This window comes from Colletotrichum higginsianum, chromosome 4 (assembly GCF_001672515.1).
Source record: "Colletotrichum higginsianum IMI 349063 chromosome 4, whole genome shotgun sequence".
In the NCBI taxonomy this organism is placed as follows: Eukaryota; Fungi; Ascomycota; class Sordariomycetes; order Glomerellales; family Glomerellaceae; genus Colletotrichum; species Colletotrichum higginsianum.
Genome location: NC_030957.1, coordinates 4209300 through 4227553, shown reverse-complemented (window position 1 = coordinate 4227553; position 18254 = coordinate 4209300). Strand labels below are relative to the sequence as shown.

At 54.9% G+C, this 18254-nt stretch overlaps 4 protein-coding genes across 4 annotated transcripts; all 4 read right to left on the bottom strand.

Moving 5' to 3' along the window:
* Positions 1-43: 43 nt before the first annotated feature.
* CH63R_06575 (Thiol-specific monooxygenase) lies at positions 44-3246 on the bottom strand (the record flags this gene model as incomplete). Its single annotated transcript, XM_018301550.1, is given in 7 exon segments — positions 44-778; positions 1335-1539; positions 1545-1681; positions 2093-2354; positions 2542-2694; positions 2775-2878; positions 2959-3246. Coding segments are annotated over 7 exon segments (1884 nt in total).
* A 2464-nt stretch (positions 3247-5710) lies between these two features.
* CH63R_06574 (ABC-type Fe3+ transport system) lies at positions 5711-6895 on the bottom strand (the record flags this gene model as incomplete). Its single annotated transcript, XM_018301549.1, has 2 exons — positions 5711-6197; positions 6318-6895. 2 exons carry the CDS (start codon positions 6893-6895, stop codon positions 5711-5713), a joined length of 1065 nt encoding a protein of 354 aa, XP_018159399.1.
* Positions 6896-10929: 4034 nt separating this feature from the next.
* Positions 10930-11565, bottom strand: CH63R_06573 (cell wall protein; the record flags this gene model as incomplete). The annotated part of the gene is made up of 1 exon (XM_018301548.1): positions 10930-11565. The coding sequence occupies one exon, from the start codon at positions 11563-11565 to the stop codon at positions 10930-10932; it is 636 nt and encodes a 211-aa protein (XP_018159398.1).
* A 3908-nt stretch (positions 11566-15473) lies between these two features.
* CH63R_06572 (uncharacterized protein) lies at positions 15474-17667 on the bottom strand (the record flags this gene model as incomplete). The annotated part of the gene is made up of 2 exons (XM_018301547.1): positions 15474-17155; positions 17208-17667. The coding sequence occupies 2 exons, from the start codon at positions 17665-17667 to the stop codon at positions 15474-15476; spliced, it is 2142 nt and encodes a 713-aa protein (XP_018159397.1).
* Between the last annotated feature and the right edge of the window lie 587 nt (positions 17668-18254).

Here is an 18254-nt window from a genome sequence, read left to right as displayed (position 1 = left end):
TTGGCCAACTTTACTACGCCATGGCGTCCCGCTTGCTTGTGGCTTACGTTATAGACACTGTCCTCACAAGACCGTCTTCCGTTTTACCGTACTTCTCCAGCTTCCACCGTCGGGTAGCGAGGAGTTTCATAACATATTCGAACGGGAAGGCCTGTAGAAGCGTGTCGTCGGCTGCCGCGTCCAAAACGTACTCGGTGGCCAGCTCGTTGAGATCGTCAAAGTACCGCACGCGCTTGTATGGCAGCTCTACAACATGGAACACCCTGTCCCCCTTCTCCGCGAGACGTCGTTTCTCCCACGCCAGCATTGCCTCCCTGCTTGGGCTCGGCAACCTTAGCCGCCCCGACCAGAGAAGGGCTATCGAGAACGCTGCCTTCTCCCACGAAATCCAGGTCAGTGACGCGTTGGCGGCACCCACGGATGCAATTGTATTGAGGTTGTGCAGGTCAAAGATGTGCTGGTACAAGCCTGGCACCCGATGACCCCCTGGGCCTTGTGGCTGTGGCAGCACGTGCGAGAGGAACGGGTACGTGTAAAAGTATCCCGTAGCGAAGATAACCATGTTAACTCCCACAATTACCATGCCGTCCATCAAATGGATCGTGTTAGCCTCGAAACAGTCAAGCGTTGCTACAACCTTGATGCGGAGCTTGTCGAATACGGTTGAGTAGCGCGGATGCTGCGACTTTCGTGACACGTACACATCGCTTTGGACGTGTGGAAGAGACTGCAGTACAATGTCGATGGCGCTTTCACTGTTGCCGACGACGAGGATATTCTGGTCTTTCAGATGCTCGCCCGATCGCCAACACGTCGCCTGCCTCAAGTTACCCTTCCAGTCGCCCAGCCCCGGCACGTCAGGGACTCATGGAATAATCTTGTGACCCGTGACGACGACGAGGTGATCAAAGGTTTCCGAAAACCATGTATTGGTTCCATCTGGCTCCTCACGACGCAGGGTCAGCCTGACGTCGTTTGCTTATTCAACAAGAGTGGCAACATCTTTGACACTGGTTGCATACTGTATAGGATGATCGAATTTGGCACCTGTGTTAGCGATGACAGTGCAGGAAAAGTCGGACTGGAAGTTGATGAGTGATCCTGGACCCAAATCCCGCCAGTAACTTTTCTTCACTCAAAGACTCGCACAGAGAGCTCGCCCAGTCGCTGGAACGCCGATGCGACCAGCATGCCCGACACATCCGTTTAAACCACGGCAACTCTCTTCAGAGTCGGAGCTTTATTCGTTTCAGAGGGGTGTGATATTGAAGCGCGATGAGGGTTGACTTTGCCAGCATGTGCATCGCCGTTGGTCTGCGCATCGACGCCCGCACCATCCAGCGTGGCTTCCATGTCCTGGATGGCTTCGACGCGAGATACGTGGTATAGCCCCGCGCCCCGTGAGTGTAGAACGCATCGCGGTCATATGGAGACAGAGGCTGGTTCAGGCGGATCTGTAGGACAAGATCAGGGTTGGGTATGAAGCGTCGACCGTACGAAACGGCGTCAGCGAAGTCATTTTCGACGGCCAGGACACCGCTGACGGCGGTGTAGCCCCCGTTTCGACGACCTCGAACACGAAGTGACTTCTGCTCTCGAGACTGCCACCGTACTCGTCGGTTCTCTGGTTCACGTTGTCGCCAAAGAATTGGTCCAGGAGAAACCCGTTGCCAACCAAAATCTGTGTTTGTCAGCCAACAAGCAAGAGTGTGCGATGGCGAGCTTGGATCTGGCAGAAATAAGAACATGGGCAGTTTTGCGGCAGGACTACAAATAAAAGTCTCTAATAGACCGCTACGCCGGGGCGACTCGGCTAGTCTCCTTCATCTCCTTCCAAAGTTTCGTCAACCACAGCTCTGGCTCTCTTCCGCAGCCTCGGGGGACTCGACCGACCAGGGACTGCCTCATCATCGCTCCCCGACCCGCTGTCGATAGTCTCCTCTTCGTCGCATCCATCACCTCTCCGTCTCCTTTTGCTCGGCAGTCGAGACCGGCCGTTTCGCCTGTCCGGGCGTGACCCGTGTCCTCGCTCCCTGCAAAGTTGCGCTATCAGACTCGGGACGCCTCCCCCCTCCGCAAGCCGACTCATCACGCCCAGTGCCTCCTGCTCCGTCCGCCCCTCAGCCAGCAAGTCCTTCACCTTGTCCCAGAATGCTTTCCGGCGAGTGAACCAAGACCGGCCATAGGTGCTGTTTCGCCACTTGGCCCTGTACAGCTCCTCCAGCCGTTCGACGGGCGGCTGACTGTGAAGACCGTATCTGAACTCGGCCCACTGTTCTTCCACCGTCTCAGGATGCCTGTGGAACTTGAACACCGGACGTTCGGTTCCGTCGTTGCTGAAGACGGCTAGTGTACTGAAATATTTGGGATCGTCATAGGGATTGGCAGCCACAGCTTGGGTGCGAAGCGGCTGTTGCAGACCGCCGTCCATGCCGACAGCGGACGTGGGATCCTCGTCCACCTTGCACGGCTCTTCGGTGACCTCCACGGCTATTACTTGCTCGGCGCCGATTTCTTCTTCGTGATTAGCTCTGCCGGTACTCTTTCTGGTGTTCCTCGCGCGATCGTGGGGTCCACGAAGTTGCCTGGGCACCCTTTTGCCAGTACTGTGCCTCGCCGATGGCGGGATGGGCCAAGCGGTCTTCAGTCGATGTCCTCCATCCCCATCCCGAAACGAGCGTTCCGGCGGAGTCTCTATGGCGTGAACCGGCGAAAGCTGTCTGCAAGCATCCCTGTGTTCCGGGAAGGGAACGTGTGGCTCAACATTCGCAGACACGGTCGGCGACGATGTTGGCGGCACCTGTGGTTTCGCGCCGTCATGACTTCGCTGCGTATACTCTCGTATCGCCGGATCGGCGGCATCGACGCCGAACACTTCCTTACTACCAGTCAGAATAGGCTGCTCGTAAGAGGCGCCGCACATGGGAAGTACTATTCCGATCGGTTTCCGACACTCACTTTGATGATCGCGGCCATGACGTTGACCTGCATCTGCAGCCTATCTTCGACCTCTGTCTTCCACACTCTCAACTGCCGCTCGGACTCTTGCTGTCGTCCTTGGACTTCTTCGACCTCCTCCGTGTACTGGTGCTGCAGCTCAATAACGATCTGAGCGAGTTCGTTTTCGCTCTGGGGCTCGGGAGGGTGTGGGCGTAGAACGACTGGTACGTCCGCATCCCCAGAGTCGTCTTCGCAGGCACTTTCACCGTCGCTTTCGGAGTAGTCGACAAGTTTCACCCGTGTCATGTTTTCGGCAATCTCTCAACCGACCCTAGGTTGCTGTCGTCTTGGACAGCCTTGCTGTTGTACTCGAATCACCATTGGGGTGGGTACCTCGACAATTTACTACGCGTTCCTGGTGTAAGTCACCCGGTTCCGATTTGTGATTTCCGTGTGGGATGTGGAAGTTGTTGAAGCGTGAAACGTATCTCAGTCGAGGAACGCTGGAGCCTTTATGGCTACGACTCTGGGAGCTCGAGTGCGGAATCCCGAATGCCAGGGGATCGATCACCCGCAGTATCTAGGGGGACCATGCTGTAGTTTGCCGCAATCTCTTGCCGTGGAACTGCTTCCATTGTTTGTCGTCAATATTGCACTGCTGCATTTATTTGCGTCCTCAATCCGCCATTGTTTGGGTCTCTGTGGAGCTGTGCGCTCCATTGAGGAAGTGTGGTTTGCGTCCGGCCACGGCAGAGGATGAACGTGGCTTCGAGAACAAAGCCGTCAGGGATATGGCCACCCTGTCTTCGCCTGGCTGAGGCCGACGTGCTGGAAAATGGTGAACCATCGGCTCGCGGTGTCCCTGTAAGACAGTCTTCTGAGTCGTGGTTGCGGAGGTAGTGATGGATGAGGACTCTGCGTATCATGTCGTTGTCCTTCGACTCCGAGACAGAGCCGAAAGCATGGCGTCGAGGACGTTATCGCCCTAGAGACTAGAGGCTCCCGACGACGACGTCAGTCACCTCGAGCTTTAGGTTGCCATTAACGGACTCGGCTCTCGAGTAGGTAGCGAATCAGTCCGAGACGAAAAAGCCCCAGAAGAGAGGTTTCGAAGGATGCGGTCGCACTCGCAGGCATGAGTCTGGAGGACGAGTTTATACGAGCACATAACGGACGTCACACCGGGCCTAACGACGTTTGAGCTCTGGGGTCGTCATGTCGTCAATGATGGAGGAGATCGCCTTGGCGCGGGCTCCTTCGCTGGATATCGTGTTGCTCCGCTGCGTTTCCTGTTCGTTGCCGATGTAGTGCATCAAGCAAGTCCCGGGTCTTGCATGCCAGCGATGAATTCTTCCATCGTCACGCCAGCCAGGTACGGGTCAGCCTTCCAAGGACATCCCCCCCCTCCCCGGGCCGTGTTGTTAGGCTGCCGGGTTATGAGAGCACATATGACAAAAGAATAGTCACTTTTGCCCTTGCTGGTTTCGCTCCCTTTGAAGACCGGAGGCTGTGAGACGGTCAGGTTGAGATCGCTGCCTTACTCAAAGATAGAGCGGCTTATTGACCAAGGGGTTGGCCATAACAAGGCTAGTTGTCGACGACGCTCACTTACCCTATGTTGCTTAGCGATTGAACTCAGGTGGAAGATAGGCCTCGAGAAATTTGTGGTATTGCGAACAGCGAGAGAGAGGGACTTATGAAACTACAACATGACTCATTTCCTACCGATTGAATACAGGCCTCATCTCGACATCCTAAAGTGCTTTGAATTGAAACCATGGTCTCCAGCTTTTTGGAGTAGCGAGACGTTTGGGTCATGCCGACCCGGAATCGCTCTTTTGCATCAGCGACATGTCCGACGATGCTCCGCTCCCTGACTTCTACATAGAAACCTCGGCGGAAAATACCAATCAGTCTTTCTGGGGTTAGCTTCGTCAGCGTCACGCGGGCGGAGGCTTGAGCCAGCGAGGTAGCGCTGCTCCTCCGTCTGGGATCTCGCCTTCAACCATTCGGCTCATGAGTCGCGCAGACCCATGTCCGCCTGCAGCCTCTCCAAACCGAGGCGCGCCGTTTCTCGACGGGACTTTGCCTCAACCCCCTTGGCCTGCTGCCGCTTGACCGGGAGCGAAAAACGAAGCAGGTGTACAGAGGTATCGGCGGAGGAGCTCGTGATCCTTGGCGGCTAGAAGAAATGAGGTCCTGGAGCCCTACAGAGTCAATAACTTACACTTTGGCGCTGCTCACACTTTAAACGGAACAAACGTTGGACCCATGCGTGTGTCATCGCACCTTAATCGCACGTCAGACCGGACATGGGTCGTAAATTGCCTGCCTCAGGGGAACCGGTTCACGGCACCGCCAGCTCCAGTTCTCCTGAAGGCCTCTCCCTCCTGATCCGGATTGGAATATCCGAGTGCTACACATGTCCAACAAAAGATCCCTGCAGATGGATTGCGCTGGCGCATTGCTTGAAGATTTTTGCGGCGCACGCACGTGGAGTCCGAAATACATGCGTTCTCGACGCTGTGCTTATCTGCATTTCGCTCTCAACGTAGTCATGCAGTTTCACGATGTGGTTGATGCTCGAGTCGTCAGGCTGTGCGGGTCGTTGGTGTCACAGAAGTCAATCGGCCTTGTATTTGATAGCAATGGTATTTGATGGCAATGGTAAGCTATTTTACTAGAAGAGTAGGCAGGCGATTCCCCGGGCAAATCAGAAGCAAAAACTATGTACACAATGAATCATGGCCACCTTTGCAGCTTGACGCCCTCAAAGATCATCGATGATGGGGCTAAGACCCTGAGCAGTGCCAAGGCGGTCCTCCAGCCAGAAGCGGAACCTCTCGACAGCCGCGCGGTCCGACATCCACTTGCCGAACGCCGTGGGATCTGTGCCGGGCACGTCGAGGATGGCAGGGAAGTTAGCCGGGGGAGCGACGTCGCCGCGGACGCTCCAGCCGCCGCGAAGCTGCTGGAACTCCGTGCTGAGGATGTAGGCGTGCAGGAGCTTGGCGCCCTCCGGGTGGGGGGCGTTCTTGAGGATGCCGCCGGTCTGGGGCCACGAGACGAACTTGCCCTCGACGGGGAGGGCGATCTTGGTTGGGGAGACCGGGTTCACGCTGCCGGAGGAGGTGAAGGTAGCGGCCCACTGGGTGTCGTTCTTGGCGTAGATGGTGCGAGGCGTCTGCGTGCCGCGGACCCAGCGGGGGTTCAGGGCGAGAAGCTTGTCGAGCCAGGCGGTGCCGTACTGCTTGATGCTGTTTTTTTCGCGTGTGTTAGCCATTGTCTTTTAAATTGTATGTAATTGTGTGTGTGTGTGTGTGTGTGTCTTCGTATCTGTATCGTGAAAGGGTTGCAACAGAGGGCCGAGAACTTACATGAGGTCAAAGGCAAAGAGGACCGCATCGTCGTCGTTGGGGTAGGTCAGGACGAGCTTGTCCTTAAACTCGGGCTTGACCCAGTCCTCCCACTCGACAGGGGCGACGTTGGGAAGCTTGCCCGAGTGCCATTGGTTGACCCAGGCGATGATGAAGAGGCCGTAGTAAGCGGCTGTCTCATTGCTCTTGAACTCGGGGAGGATCTGGTCGTGGCCTAGAGGCGCATAGTCCAGGAGGGCACCCTCGGAAGCCCAGCGGGGGAAGTCGTGGAGGGTCTGCAGGATGATGCTGTCGACGTAGACGTTGTCCTCGGCGATCTGTTGGTCGAGGCGGCCGTCGTGGTACTTGGAGAGGTCGACGGTGACGTTGAGGGTGACGCCAGGGAACTTCTTCTCGAAGTTGGCCTTGAGCGAGTTCTGCTGGGTGGCCTCGTCGCCGCCGTGCCACAGGGTGACGATACCGCCCTCGGCGAGAGCGGCTTGGTAGATCTCGTCGATGGTGCGGGTTTCAACCTCGGCGGCGGCGTTGACCAAGGCCTGGGCGCCAAGCAGGGCGAATGAAAACAACGAGCGAACCATAGTGAAAGACTCAGGGTGATGGAAACCAGAAAAGTGTAACGAGGCCACTGATGAGTTGGACGAGACGAACGACAACGAACTGCTGTTTCAACATCTTTTTAATCCTTCTTCTACGTCTCCCCCCCTGACCGGTGAGCAGCTCAAGACTAACCCCCTTAAAGCCATCATTGCAACCATCCTCCCAGCCAACGACACGGCCAACCCTGCACACCTATCAAAGAACGATCATCGTGAGATCGGGTTTACCGCGCGCTTGATGACGAAAGCAGCGGGTGGTTTCTCTCACGGAGGAGATGATCCATGGCCGTGTCTCCTGATCGGTGAGCTCGTTCCATATATACCACAGGGCCAGACCAATGAGCATGAATGGCTGGACCGCCAGTACAGACAGCCGTACGAGGCAAGTCAATCCTTGCTTTCGCCATTTGGAGCCCAAATGGCGGCTTTCAGAAAAGACTCCCTAGACCCTAGGCCATTGTTCTCCTCCCAAACAGTCCAAGCTGTCATCTCAGAAGCTTCCATCCATGCTCTAGATTCCAGTACCTGCTTTAGCTGCCATGCCTGTCCTCTCCCCTGGGCCCTGGGTGTGCAAGCATGGCATGGATGAGGGATAATGGTGAATCGCTATTGACGGCCGAATCAAGAGCCATGTCCATCTGGATCTGTGATCCAATCCGGCTGCAAAGCCCGCGTATCCTACCGGCGAAGTCCGCCAAAGTGGAACCGAGAGAGGAATTGCGCGAGTGGCATCCCGGAGGGGTGTGTTGATGCGGCTGGGGTCATGGCAGGCAGGCATGAATCATCCATCACCCACGGGCGGATGAAGTTTGGTTCCGGGCTGCTCGCATTCGGTTCTACGCAGGCGAATCAAAATTGTGTCGATCATGGCGGCACGGGACAAGACTAATGAACCACTCCGGGCAAAATATGCTCCGGGAGATATACATGGCTTGAAGGAAAGAGAGCCGGCTTCACTTCTAATACTGAGTGACCGTATTCTGTGCAAGCTGTGTGGTTTATACCCAGCTACCTCAACGTGCCGCTAGCGACTCTTTTGTGTTTGTGCGGGTTTGTTGACGAGTCATTGTCTGTTCATCCGGTGCGTGTGTGTTGCGGCATGAAACCCCGACACATCACTACGGCTCTGGCTAAATCATCCTATGGACACGATGGAGCTTTGTGGAGCGAATTTGCCAAGCACCTCTCTCAACGACGTCGATACTCATCGAAGTAGTAGTACGCTACGGACTAGGAGCCACAAGGTTGATACAGCTTTGAGTAGATGACTTGCCGTCTTTCGCTGCCCACAGCACCGGCGTACAGCATGCCCTAGCCCTTGCGCGTTCCATGTTGATAATTATGAGCCTGTTGTAGCGTGCGACTCGCAGCTCAGCTACTGGTCGTGATCTTCGTATCCATGTATAGATCTCGGTGCGGAATGACTCGAGCGCGACTAGCAGTCATTTGCGCGCGGTAGTAAATGTGAAAGGCCCATTCCCCAATAGTAGAGCGCAGGAAGATTACCCCGTGTTTGTCTATGCCATCCCTGTCTTGCTCCTGAACTTTTGCCTGCCGGGCAATCTCTGTCTGACTACCCACCTGGGTTGTATCCTAAAGACTCTGGCGGTTCCAGCAAGCGAAGCGCATAACCTTGCAGGCCAAACACTCAAGGTGGCACTTGTTTTTTCCCCCTCCCCTTTGACTGTTCTCGAGATCGATCAACATGACAAGATGGTGAAACTGGGAGAAATGAGTCGCATATCAAAGGGGCATCACGAAGACTCAGTCTCTCGACAGTTCGAACGGTCATGCGGGTTCTAACCATCTACGTCTCGAAACACGCCCATGCTTCCGCCAAAGTGTCACTTTGGCGGGAATGGAGCGGAAGCGGAAATGGGACGGATGTGGAATTGGGGCGGGAGTGGAAATGGAGTAGATGAAGTTGCAAGCACGAACAGAAAAGGGAGGAGAAAGTTGGAAAAAAAAGTGCGAGGTGAGAGGGAGTCGGATATATGCTCGAGGACAAATTCAGTGGCATGGGAGGGAACCTGGATATGTTGCCTTGACCAGGGTTCTTAATGAACCACTCCTGATAACTTTTCATCTGCGGCTTGGGAAATAGCAGACTTGGCGGCTACGACAATCATCCAGCAAGTTAGCTGACATTGAGCCGGGAATCAAACGGCCTGAGCACGCAGTCATGGCAGACTTGGACCTGATGATGTTCCGAGACAGGTTGGCAACGTTCGACTTTGCAAGACGCAGGCAGCTGTTGTTGCTCCTGATTGACCGCAGTTGAACGCAAATGTAATCCCAACTCTGCACCTGCACCACCTTGGGTTGTGTTGTGGTAGCCTTGGCTGGACTCAAAAGCCTTCCAAGCTCCCAACATCTGCCACGCCACATTCTGTTGAGACGGAAGTTAGGTTATATACATCCTCCCCTCGCCAATGATGAGTCGACAAAACACTTGCAGCTCTTTGACAACGCTCTACTACTCGAGGGGCTTGTCGGTCTGTGCAATTCAACCCCAGTAATGCAACCACGCCAAAGTGGTGACTAACACGATTTGCATGATTCAAGCATTTCCCACACAAAGTTTCGCAGACAAAAACAAGCGTAATGTTTGTCGTAGGGAAAGTCTGAGCGGGGTCAATGCGGGGGGGGGGGGGAGGGCTGTGCCTGTGAAGGCGTCGTCACTTTGCCTGGTTGAAATCAGCATGACAGACCAATGCTGACCAGTGCCCGGCAGACTCCATCACCTCTGGCAAGCCAAGCTGCCAGTCAGGTGTCATTCACGAAGCTCTTCATGCGTTGAGGAGACACGGGCGAAAGGACCGCCACCGCTGTCAGCTGGTGTGACGCCAAGACGTCCTCGAGGGTAAGAATACCCTGACAGGAATGATTGCAGAGAGCCCGTGAAGCATGAGCATGCGACGCAGGGTCGAAAGGCGGGAGAGGGGGGGGGGGGTGGCTCCGATCACGCAGGTACCGGTTGGCGCGCCCTGTCGATCGCAGAGATGGGAGACGCCAGCACCTTGAATCCTCGCCGGATCGAAGGCAGGGCTGATGTTGAGGGGGGTTAGAGGGAATGACCCTGCCGCTGTGTAACGGCCCGCGCTCGAGTTTCTCCTCTTGCTTTCTCTTGGTTCTAGTCTCAGCCTGCATTGCACATGACTTACACTTTCATTCTAATCCAGCCGCCCCTGGAGCTAGAGCTAGAGTGGCAGCTTCGCCGCAGAAACTCTGCACTAGGTTCGTCGATCATGTTTGCCGCTAGCGGCTGGGGCAGGGAGGCCTGCAAAAAGAAACAAGACATGCTGGCATCTTGGGCCTCTGGAGAGTTGAGAAGTGCCGACGCCCAGTTGCGAGCGATAAGCGTGACCATGAGAGGCGCTATAGGGTTCAGTCGAGGTTGATGACCCCCCGTTAAGACAAAGGTAAGGTATGTAAAGCGAATATGCTCAGGGGCAGATACAGGGGTAGAAAGTAAAATCTACTCGGTATTGTGGACCTCACATCATCTTGAGCTGCTTAAAAAAAATTGTGTCTCAACGACCCTCATCATTGAGCCTACTACTCGCCTTGTAAGTGCCTCGCGATAAGAAATGTTAGCATCACGGTGATCATCGTATAACCTGTAAGAAAAGCCACTTTGCTCATCGTCTTTGGGCCTCGTCAGCCTCATGGTTTGGTAAAAATTGGGTTGGAATTAATAGAAGAAAAAAAATAGTTGGCGTAGACTAGGAAAGTTCGTAAAAGTCAGAGGATACCCACGAGAGAAGGCTACCCATTTCCTCATGAGACAGTCCGCGGGCGATGTCGAAATTGCCTTGATCCAATTACACGACCTCGTTCTCCCAGCCGCAGTCTTGAGCATCCGCTTCTTAGCTCAAACAGAGCTAACCTCGCTCCTCTCGCCCCGTGAATGACCCCCGTCTCCGTCCCGATCGACCCCCCTCCTCGTTCCCGTCTCACTCGATTGCAATTTCGGCGCGAGACCCAGCACGGCCGTCGTCAAGTTTCGAAACCAACTATACCGCAGCTGCGGCGGCGGCGGCGGCGGCGGCGGCAGCAGGAGCTGCAGGAGCCGCAGGAGCCGCAGGCGGGGCCGCGGGAGGCTTGGCAGCGGCAGGCTTCTTGAACGTCGCAATGGCTTTGTCGATGGCCTCAGTGAGCTGGCCAGTACTCTTCTTGGCGATGGGGCGCGCGATGGCCGGGACCTTGCTGAGGAGCATCTCGCCGAGCTGGCCGCTGCCGGCCTTCTGCTGCTGCAGGGCGTCCGACACGACCGAGGTGACGCCGAGCTGGTCGAAGACGGGCTTCTTCTTCTCGAGGTCGCCGAGGGTGGTCTGGACCTGGCCGACAAGGTCGGTGGCCGTCTGCTGGAGGCCGAGGGCGCCGAAGAGGCCCAGGTTGTCGGCGGCCTCGATCTTGCTCGTCGCCTTCTCGATGGAGGACTGCGCGCCCTGGGCGGCGTTGAGGACGCCGACGGCCGAGTTGGCGTCCGTCGCGGTGAGGGCGTTGACGGCCGTGTCGAGCTTCGTGAGCGAGGACTGGACCATGCCGAGAGCGCCGGTGATGACGTCCTTCTGGCGAGGTACGATGACCGGGCCGGCGGTGACCGCCCACGCCTGGAGGGCGACGAGAAGAACCTGGGACCCGAGCATTTTGTTTCTTGGGGGGTTTTGTTATTAATTCTTCTCTGTTTTCTCCCTGTTGGAAGTGATTAAGATACTACTAAAAAAGGACTAAGCGTTGGGCCGAGTATTCGTAGTGGCGGCGAGGAAAGTGAGATAAGCTTGGATAATAGTGGAGAGGACCGACAACTAACGAAAGCCAGAACGGGACGTGGTGTGGCGCTTTTGCTCGATTTTATCAACATCTATAGTCCAACTGGTCACGGCTATTCAGGCGTCTGTTTTCTCCCCTGACTTGCCACTTGTGGACGCAACTCTAGGGTGGGAGGGCAGCAAAGCTTCTGTATTAGGGTGTGTGGACTCTATGTGTGTATGGTCTACAGCTTCTTTTCTCCTTGGGATTTCCTATTTGGGTGATGAGACGCAGAGAGAGACTCTTGGTGTTGACCCTGACCGCATGAGGGCCCTTAAACGGGGCATCTTTGGGACGGCATGATACGCTTGCCTCCCTTGCCCAGGCTGGCCCGCAAGAGTCGGCACCGGACGCCAGCCGTCACTCGTCGTCGGTCGAGGCAAAGGGGGGAGGGCACCTCATCCGAGTTATGAACGAGGGTGTGATGGCGTGGGATGACATGTCCAGCCCGAAGGGTCAACCCGGCTACTATAGCGACTGAGGGACGAGTAAACTCTTGCCTGCAACGCCGTTTTGGCCCTGTAGCAATCTTAAACAAGAGCCTCGGGATAAGCTCACGAACGGGGTGCTTGCTGGGCTGTGGGGGAGGCCAATCAATTTTGAGCTGCTCAGAAGTCAAAGTCGCTCGCCTCCCCCCGCCCCCTTGAGTGATCTGCAAGGGGCACGAGTAGCAAAGGCTGTTGCTGATCAGCCCCATAGAAGAAGCTGTTGGGATGATTATGGTTTCTGGTATCAGAGCTGAAACGCTTTGTTGCGCGGACCGTCCGCCATTCAGTCGAAACCTCTGACTCTTGTACAGAGTTGCGCTGATGTTGATGATGGGCCAATCGCAAGACCCAAAGCGCAACTGATTCGCTGGTATTGCCAAGAGAGCCATGTCGTAAATGAAAGAAAAAAAAACGCCAAAAGCTGCCAGATGCCAGACTCTTGACCGGATGGTTCCTCGGCACGAGAGGCAGGCTGACTGTCATGACGCTCGTGATAGCGGCTGGGGAGCCAGACTGGCGGGTTCCGGCTCGGAACTCGCAACCCCTCCCCCCCTTGTTCTCTCGCACTCGCTTCATCCTGTTGACAAGTTGGCAGCCCGCCCTTCTGGAGGATGGTCTGGAGTCTGAAATGGGGTGGACGTGGAATCGCCTGATGTAGGTTCAAACCAACGGCTGCTGGGCTCGACTCTCTCACTAGCTGCGTCCGGGACATTCCACGCATTACCGGAATAGGTTAGGTTCTGTTCAAGCCATATAACAACAGCTTCTCGTCCTGAAAGACAAGGTTGAGGCCGGCAGTATCCTAACGCCCCGCCCCGCTGGAATATTTTCCGACGCGGAAGACGACCCGGGAAATGGGCATCGAGCAATCGCGTTGCCCGCGGACGGGTTGCAGATCAACGATCCGGGGGAGCTGAACCAGCCCTAGTCGGGTGCAAGAGTGATGAGGCCAACGCCTGTGGTCTGTGGCCATCTGGACCCTTCATCAAACGCGGGAACATCTTCCCGTGACCGGAAGAAGCACTTGGTTCAAGCCTGACTTGCACCATCCTCGCCACTTGTTAGGCTTCAGCCGCTAATGTGGAAATTTCAGAATCTCGGAATGGCCACACCCTCGACGATTTGCCTTCCTCCTGGCTTGAACTACACCAAACAGAAACCTGACCAAGCAAGCCAGCTTGGCACTGTTGTTGGTGAACAATCTTGCCAATGTCACTTCTCAATCATGGGAAAGCAACAGGCAACCTTTAGGCCAGGGGTAATATAAAACAACATACCAGATCTCCAATATCACACTTTCGTTGCTGGTTACTCAATGCGCTGAACAGGATATGATTCAAGATCATGTCGATAGGTTTCATACGGGGGGATATATTTCTTTCTTTCTTTTATTTGATTCAAGACATGCCGGAAGAGATCATAATAATTGGGAAAAGGGGATCCGCGGTGGGAGCGATGCCTGGTTGTACCTCCGAGATGGTAAGGAACCGTGCAATAATTCAACGTCATGGTGAACTGTAGCCTCCTCTCCCTTACAGGCTACCTCAAAGTCGTCCACACCATTCAGGTTTCTAAAACGACACGCCGGCAAGCCTTTCCCGGACCCCAGTGACGCAGGACCGTTCAAGATCGGCGCCTGGCAACCCATGTCGAACAAACACATGGTTTGTGACTTTTAATTCTTTTCTTTTTACCCCAAAAACAAAAATTGAAACTAAAACCGTCTGCGACGGCCGATCGGTTTTCTGTGGGAAGCGCAGCGAATCGAGCGCGGATGTCTTCTTCCCCTCCTCCTCCTCCTCCACCACACGTGCTGCCGGAAGGATCATCGAGAATGCAAGAGAGACGATGAGATCTCGGGCGACTGGATGATTCATCGCAGAAGTCATCCCAGAACCCCCCCTACCTTCCACTTGCATGCTGCAGGTCAGATCCAGACAACAGTGGGCGCGGGTACATCGCAGAATAACAGATGGAACCGGCCTGCGCGGCTCCTTGTCTCAAGATTGCGCCGAGAGCCCAACGTCGACTGGCTTCGTTTCTGCGCATCAAGTCCCGAGGGCCGGTCCGTGATTGGACAAGACTGCCGCCGCGACGACATGTTCTCCTCGCCGACCAGACCCTCTGTCGAGTGCCTGCTCTTGACTCGAAACCGGTCCCGGGTCACGGCCTCGTCGCGTCTCTGCAGCTGGGATTGACAATTCCCTTGCATCAGCGAGTTGTACACCAATGAGCGAGAGATTTTCGGCCCGTCGGCCGTGTTAGAATGGCGATGGCAAGGCCCCCAATGGTCCAGGGCAGAAATGCTGCAGTTCCCCGGATCCGGCTGGGTTGCTAATGGATAGACTACCCGGACGATAAGATAATCCGAGGATAATAAGTGTAACCGTTGTGCATTAGGGTCTTAACCTTAATCGCATTTTGCTTTCATTTCTGGAGCTGTGGCCGGAGAATATCTTGCTCAACATATCGTGTGAAATTGTGTTGATAACCGAGTAAGACGCACGACACAAGCCAACGATGCTTGAGAACGCGAAGACTTTCAACCGACTTTGCTCCCAGCCGGTTGATTAACTCGTTAATTTGTTCACCTCATAGCCCTGACAAACGGACTTGTAACTACGCCAACACTCGCCGAGATAGCCCCTCGTTCCCTCTTTTGGCGGCCGGTGATAACCGGCATGAGACATTCTAGAGACATGTTCAGCGCCCCGCTTGTCCCCGTAGTAAATGCCGTCCACACCGCCATAGTCTGCATTTAGCCGTACCCTTGCATCGAACAAAGGGCGCTTGGTCTAGGGGTATGATTTTCGCTTCGCATCTTCTTCTGAGTTCTTTCGAGATCTTCAGATGCGCTGTTCTGTGAAAGGTCGTGGGTTCAATTCCCACAGTGTCCAATGCTTTTTGCGCTTCACGACATTCGGGTTGCTTTCTTTTGCTGGTTGGTCATGTCAGAAATGTGTTGGAAGTCATGAGAGCCAAACCACAGAAGATCGGGGTGCCCTGGCCGCTGTTACGAGTCACTGTCAGTCTTAGTGGTTGGTTGGTACGCAGGCAAGCATGCAGTCTGCTTGAGCCCTAGAGTTATGACCTGAAGGACTATCACCCCAATCCGATCACCAGGACGCATCTGAGCAAATCGCAGGGAAGATAGGTGCTGGGTGTGTTCGTCTATACAGAGTTACGGACTACAAGTATCTAGGATTTTCGTCTTTCCTCCTGCTTCAAGTCACGTCATGGTCTGTCGCCATCATGTCTCACGGACTCGACTGAGCACTAGGTGTGGGCAGCCCCGATATGCCCAGTTCATCCTCGCACACATGAGGGATGTTGTCCTCCAAGACAATACTGTGACGCTGTAGAATCCCCTTGTTTGGCTTTGACAACGTCATGGCTTGGTAGACGGCATTGTACTCGGGCTCGGAAAGATGTCTAACGACTGGTTCATCGCCTCCTGCGCCGGGTCGAGATGCGCTGAGTGCTTCGGCAAACTTTACAGAAACCTGCCCATCCGCCTCCTCCGATGGCGCTGGTGCGCGTGTTGTGCGGCTATTGTTAGTGTTGACTTGAAAGACGGAGCTGATCTTTCGAGAAAGCTTGTGCATGAAGCCGGGGTCCGTGTCGGGATGCTGCCGCAAATGGGGTTCGATGAAGTGAGCAGACCGCCGATTCCCACTCTCGGCAGATGCAAGTGACGATCTATTCTTCCTGTACGGCTGGCCATTGTCACGGACATTGTCGGACGATCTGCGGGACGGCTTGGTCGCGTTGGGGTTAAAAAAGCCATGAAACATTCCATGGCGAGACTCCGTCTCACTCGCTTGCTCTTCAGCCACTTCACAGTCAATCGGGGCGATGCTGCCAAGTCTTGCGTCAATTCCAAGGTGGTACATGTTGGAACCGTTCTCGGGTGCAATGAAGCTTGCAGGAGGGCTTATCCACTCATTCGTGCAATGTCGCTTCGGAAGTGCTGGAAAAGAAGTCATCTTGCGGCTCGCCATCTTGTCGTCTTCTATCCCTGACTCATTGATGTTTTTCGTCTGCTGGCTGATAGTCGAATCGGTATTGGGACAAAGAGAGAAGTCATGGAAGACAGGTGTCTCTGAGCGGACTGTCTCGGTCTGAGTGGAAACAAGGCGATGAGCTTCGTCGGTAATGTTTGGATTGAGCGTGGACGAGGAAATGGAAGAGGAATTGGGTTGAAAAAAGGTGGTTTTTGGGACTTGTGGGACATCGCTGACTGATTCCAGATCTGTTTCGTCAGTCAGTCTGCTTTCAGACCATCGAATGTTGGTGCGGTTCTTCCCGCAGACAGTCGTCGTGACGGGCATTTGTTGGGACATGGTCCTGGAGCGGGCCTGCCTATCAGATGTGCTTCGGGTAAAGAATGGGGGCTTCGGCTCGCTGAGGGTGATTTCAGGGTCGGCTTTGGTTGCAGACTGTGGCTCAATGGCATTCTTGAGGCAACTGGGCTTTCTGGATAACCGAGTGTGGTCTGCGTTGCCCGTCGTCTGCTGAGATCCGACGGCTTTGAGGTCTTGAAAAGGGGCACCGTGCTTGCACATCTCTTGGAAGACAATTTCGACGACATCTTGGACTTGAGTGTCGCTTAAAATGTATTGACAAGAACGTCGGGGGCATATGGTGGAGATAGCAGCTTCCTCGGCCGGCATGATGTCTGGCTTTCGATGTCCTGCAAGATGGTTTCGGACCTTTGCCATGATGCCCTGCATTAACCCATGAGGTTTCCCCCACAACATGTAGCCGTGACGTCCAGGATTGCCCGGCGTTTGCCCAGGCCGAATGAATTGTGGATCCTGGATGCTCGCGATGTCCCCTTGAGCTTTAGACGATGTCGTTGGAGCGGATCGATGGCCGTCTGGCGGCGGACTGTGCCCCGGGCTTAAGTCTTCGGGTAGTGATGACTTACACGGCACACCTGCTGGAAATGTATTTCCTGTCAAAAATGATGAGCAGTGAATCAAGCTAACATGACAATAGAATCAAACCTTGACCAAAGACGCCAGCCAGGTGTCGTTTGTTGACAACCTCCTCCACAGCTTTCGGCAGACAATGACTATGGGACTGGACACCCTTTTCGTCCATACTCATGCACCGGGAAGGTCGACGGAGAACTGGGCTGGCTTGGGGAGCCCAGGTCATTGTCCCGTCATCTCCGCAACTGAGTAGGGTGCAATGAAGCGTGGTGGCCGGTGCTGGCGGGACGATGGAGGTGCGTCGCTGCGTCATGGGAGTCTTTAGCGTCGTATCTGGGTAGATGACTGTCCCACCTTTGCACGATGGCACGAAGACGCCATGAAGCTTCGTGACAGCCGGACGCTCAAGGGCAGCTGCCGAGCCGCTGGATTCTCTGGTGGAGAGGGCCGTTTGGGAGTCGTCGGCGCTGAGACCAGAGCCGCCGCCGATGCTGGAAGGAAGGTGGGCAGACATTGAAGAGTGCCCTGAATGAGGGAGTGGAAGAGTGACGTGCCGACCGGTCTTCGGGTGTGGTGCGTATACTAAGAACTGATGTTGTAAGTTGCTGAGGTAGTTAGAAGGAAGGTCAGGGATGTTGCACGTCGCAGGCCGAGGGTGTCAGGCTAGCAAGGCAAGGGAAGGTTCCGACGGAAGCTTCTTTCTCAACGGGAAAAGCGAGTGAGCAACTGGTAGATGTCGGTGAGAAGGTACGAATTTCACCCAGAAGGCTATCTTGGCTGCCAATTGCTCCAACATCGCGTTGCGGGTTCAAGGCAGTTCTCGTACGCAATGGGAGAGGAAGCAAAGCCGGCTTATACGATGTATGTGAGCGAGTCATTGACCGCATGAGTCTCGATTTAATCGAAACACTTCTTTTCTGTAGTTAGTCTCTTTGAGTTTGCTCATCAGAGTCGTCGTGTGCTTGTGTGATAGTGGTGTAAGTGTTCAAGAGGAGCAAGTGACATGGTTGGTGAGTGAGATGACATAAGCATAAGACGGCGGAGTGCTTTACAGTGTGAAGGAGCCGTGCCCCTCAGCCTGGCACGGCTTTCAATTGAACC